Source organism: Salvelinus alpinus, chromosome 10, assembly GCF_045679555.1.
Source record: "Salvelinus alpinus chromosome 10, SLU_Salpinus.1, whole genome shotgun sequence".
In the NCBI taxonomy this organism is placed as follows: domain Eukaryota; kingdom Metazoa; phylum Chordata; class Actinopteri; order Salmoniformes; family Salmonidae; genus Salvelinus; species Salvelinus alpinus.
Genome location: NC_092095.1, coordinates 67037640 through 67041634, shown reverse-complemented (window position 1 = coordinate 67041634; position 3995 = coordinate 67037640). Strand labels below are relative to the sequence as shown.

General features: G+C 46.9%; 1 protein-coding gene across 1 annotated transcript in view; it reads right to left on the bottom strand.

The window, feature by feature from the left end:
• The window catches only part of trim25l (tripartite motif containing 25, like), a 16476-nt gene extending 12924 nt beyond the window's left edge, over positions 1-3552 (bottom strand). Inside the window, exons 1-2 of the mRNA XM_071330594.1 lie at positions 2365-3552; positions 17-112 (exon numbers count right to left, since the gene is read on the bottom strand). Coding sequence (XP_071186695.1) covers positions 17-112; positions 2365-3027 — 759 coding nt within the window. The 5' untranslated portion in view covers positions 3028-3552. The remainder of the gene's footprint in view (positions 1-16; positions 113-2364) is intronic.
• Positions 3553-3995: the final 443 nt, after the last annotated feature.

Genomic DNA, 3995 nt, shown 5'->3' with positions numbered 1-3995 from the left:
TGTCCTAAGCCCTTACCTTTGTTGCCTCCAGCATCTTCTTCATGTCTTTCAGCTCTCCTTCTCTTTCTTTCAGTCTCTGATGATTCTCTGTCTGCACCTCAGCCAGCTCTTTCTGCAAAACACAGTCACATCAACTCACTCCTGAATGGACTGGAATGCAGTCTGGAATGCTCAGTGGGCCACAAAGACAACTACATAATCACCTAAGATATGGCACCACCTTACTCTATACAGACACACGCACGCACGCACACACACACACACACACACACACACACACACACACACACACACACACACACACACTTCTAATGAATCACCACAGCAAAGGCTGAATGAGAGGCAGTTTCCAGGTGTGGTCAGATCAGCTGTGATGGGACATAGACAGCCCAGCAACCTGTATGGATGTTTTGATCAGACTGTATTTACATGTTTTTGTGGAGTGAGTCTGCACATGGTGGTGTGTTTGATTAATATTATAACAATAATATATACCATTTAGTAAATGCTTTCATCCAAAATGACTTACGGTCATGTGTGCGTACCGTATGTGTGGCCCCAGCGGGAATCGAACCTTGGCTTTGCATACAGAGCCCCACATGACCTGATTGGGTGTTGTTTTGTTGCCTGAGACCTGAAGACTTGTGTTAGCTCCCAGAGCGAATGACTAGCCTTTGGTTCAGCGGGATAACACAGTCTTGTGCCAGGCAGTTGATCACATTAGTGGGTGGGTATGGTGGTGTCCATGTACAGCGCATTCGTAAAGTATTTCAGACCCCTTGACTTTTTCCACATTTTGTTACGTTACAGCCTTATTTTAAAATGGATTAAATAAATACAAATTATTCACCAATCTACACACAATACCGCACAATGACGAAGCGAAAACAGGTTTTTAGACATTTTTGCAAATGTATTACAAAAAGAAACTGAAATATATTTTTTACATAAGTATTCCGACCCTTTGCTATGACACTCAAAATTGAGCTCAGGTGCATCCTGTTTCCATTGATCATCCTTGAGATGTTTCTACAACTTGATTGGTGTCAAGCTGTGGTAAATTAAATTGATTGGACATGATTTGGAAAGGCACACACCTGTCTATATAAGGTCCCACAGTTGACAGTGCATGTCAGAGTAAAAACCAAGTCATTAGGTCGAATGAATTGGCCGTAGAGCTCCGAGACAGGATTGTGTTAAGGCACAGATCTGGGGAAGGGTACCAAAAAATGTCTGCAGCATTGAAGATCCCCAAGAACACAGTGGGCTCCATCATTCTGAAATGAAAGAAGTTTGGAACCACCAAGACTCTTCCTAGGCTGGTCGTCGGCCAAACTGAGCAATCGGGGGAGAAGGTCACCTCCCTGACCAAGGCCCAAGAACCCGATGGTCACTCTGACAGAGCTCCAGAGTTCCTCTGTGGAGATGGTAGAACCTTCCAGAAGGACAACCATCTCTGCAGCACTCCACCAATCAGGCCTTTATGGTAGAGTGGCCAGACGGAACCCACTCCTCAGTAAAAGGCACAAGACAGCCAGCTTGGAGTTTACCAAAAGGCACCTAAAGGACTCTTAGATCATGAGAAACAAGATTCTCTGGTCTGATGAAACCAAGATTGAACTCTTTGGCCTGAATGCCAAGCGTCACGTCAGGAGGAAACCTGGCACCATCCCTACGGTGAAGCATAGTGGTAGCAGCATCATGCTGTGGGGATGTTTTTCAGTGGCAGGGACTGGGAGAGTAGTCAGGATCGAGGGAAAGATGAACGGAGCAAAGTACAGAGAGATCCTTGATGACACCTACTCCAGAGCGCTCAGGACCTCAGACTGGGGTGAAGGTTCATCTTCCAACAGGACAACGACCCTAAGTACACAGCCAAGTAAACGCAGGAGTGGCTTCGGAACAAGTCTATGAATTTCCTTGAGTGGCCCAGCCAGAGCCCAGACTTGAACCCGATCTAACATCTCTGGAGAGACCTGAAAATAGCTGTGCAGCGACGCTCCCCATCCAACCCGACAGAGCTTGAGACGATATGCAGAGAAGAATAGTAGAAACTCCTGAAATGCAGGTGTGACAAGACTCAGAAGACTCAGGGCTGTAATCGCTGCCAAATGTGCTTCAGCAAACTACTGAGTAAAGGGTCTGAATACTTATGCAAATGTGATATTTCAGTTTTATATTTGAATACATTTGAACAAAATCCTAAAAACCTGTTTTCGCTTTGTCATCATGGGGTATTGTTTGTATATTGTTTGAGAATAAAAAAAAAAAAATTGAATTTAGAATAAGGCTGTAACGTAACAAAATGTGGAAGAAATCAAGGGGTGAATAGTTTCCGAATGCACTGTATGTCTGAGGGCTTACCTGTCTCTCCGTGCGCTCTGCCTTGGTGGAGGTGGTCTCATGGTCCTTGTGCTGGTTACTGGTGCACAGCCAGCACACAAACATCTGGCACTGACGACAGTAGAACTCCTGCAGGTACTTGTGCTCGGTACAAATCTTCTGCGCCAGCTTGCCCGTGGGCGCAATCAGCTCATGCTTTTTCAACTCCGCTTTCGTCTGATGCAGTTTCAGGTGGGCCTCGCAGTAGGACGCCATACACACCAGGCAAGACTTCACCGCAGCCCGCTGGTCTCCAGCGCCGTGGCACGTGTCACAGGGCACGGCCATGGCTGGCAGCTGGCTGACACCACCACCACGGGAACCTCCCTTGGCTCTACCCATGGTGTTGGCACGGTGGGCGCTCCGGATGGACTCCCTGGCGGAGGTGGTGAGAGCCCCCTTGCGGAGCTGCTCCACGGCCTCTGCCAGCATGGTGTTCCTGGACAAGGAGGGCTTGGGACAGAATGTCTGGCGGCACTGGGGGCAGCTGTAGACTCCAGGGGAGCGAGGGTCGTCCTTGCTCCAGTAGTCCTTGATGCAGCCCTTGCAGTAGCTGTGGCCACACGGGATGGTGACTGGCTCATTGGGGAGGTCCAGGCACACAGGACAGTTGAACTGCTCCTCTGTCCACAGATTACCACTCATAGTGAGACCACAGGTAGCAGAGGTGAATGTAGAATATTACAAAGAGAGAGATCGGAAGAGAGAGACAGAGAGAATAGAGAGATGCAACTGAGAGGAAAAAGTTGAGGTAGAGATGGATGAAAACAGAAATGGGTAGAATCAGAAAGATTGCTGTACACACAGAGAGATATGTAGCTACAGAGCAGACACACAGAGAGATATGTAGCTACAGAGCAGACACACAGAGAAATATGTAGCTACAGAGCAGACACACCACACAGAGAGATATGTAGCTACAGAGCAGAGACACACAGAGATATGAGGTATAAGACAGAGGTATGAGACTGTCCAGGGTGTTAGTCAGAGAGCGGTGATCTCATATGAGATGGACCAATGGTGTTGTCGGAATTAAAGGAAGACAGGTAGCAGGGCGGGGCTAGAGTCACAGAGCTGGTTTAGGGAGAAAAACAGGAGGGGATGAGTTTCTTTGTGATGTCACATACCATTAGAGTAACTAGATTAGAATGTCACCAGCATGTTACAGTAACTAGAATAGAATGTCACCGGCATGTTACAGTAACTAGAATAGAAGGTCACTGTTATGCTACAGTAACTACAAAGAAGGTCACCGGCATGTTACAGTAACTAGAATAGAAGGTCACCGGCATGCTACAATAACTAGAAAGCAGGTCACCGGCAAGTTACAGTAACTAGAATAGAGGGTCACCAGCATGTTACAGTAACTAGAAAGGTCACCGGCATGTTACAGTAACTAGAATAGAAGGTCACCGGCATGTTACAGTAACTATAATAGAGGGTCACTGGCATGTTACAGTAACTAGAATAGAATGTCACCGGCATGTTACAGTAACTAGAATAGAAGGTCACTGGCATGTTACAGTAACTAGAATAGAAGGTCACCGGCATGTTACAGTAACTAGAATAGAGGGTCACCGGCATGTTACAGTAACTAGAATAGAAGGTCACTG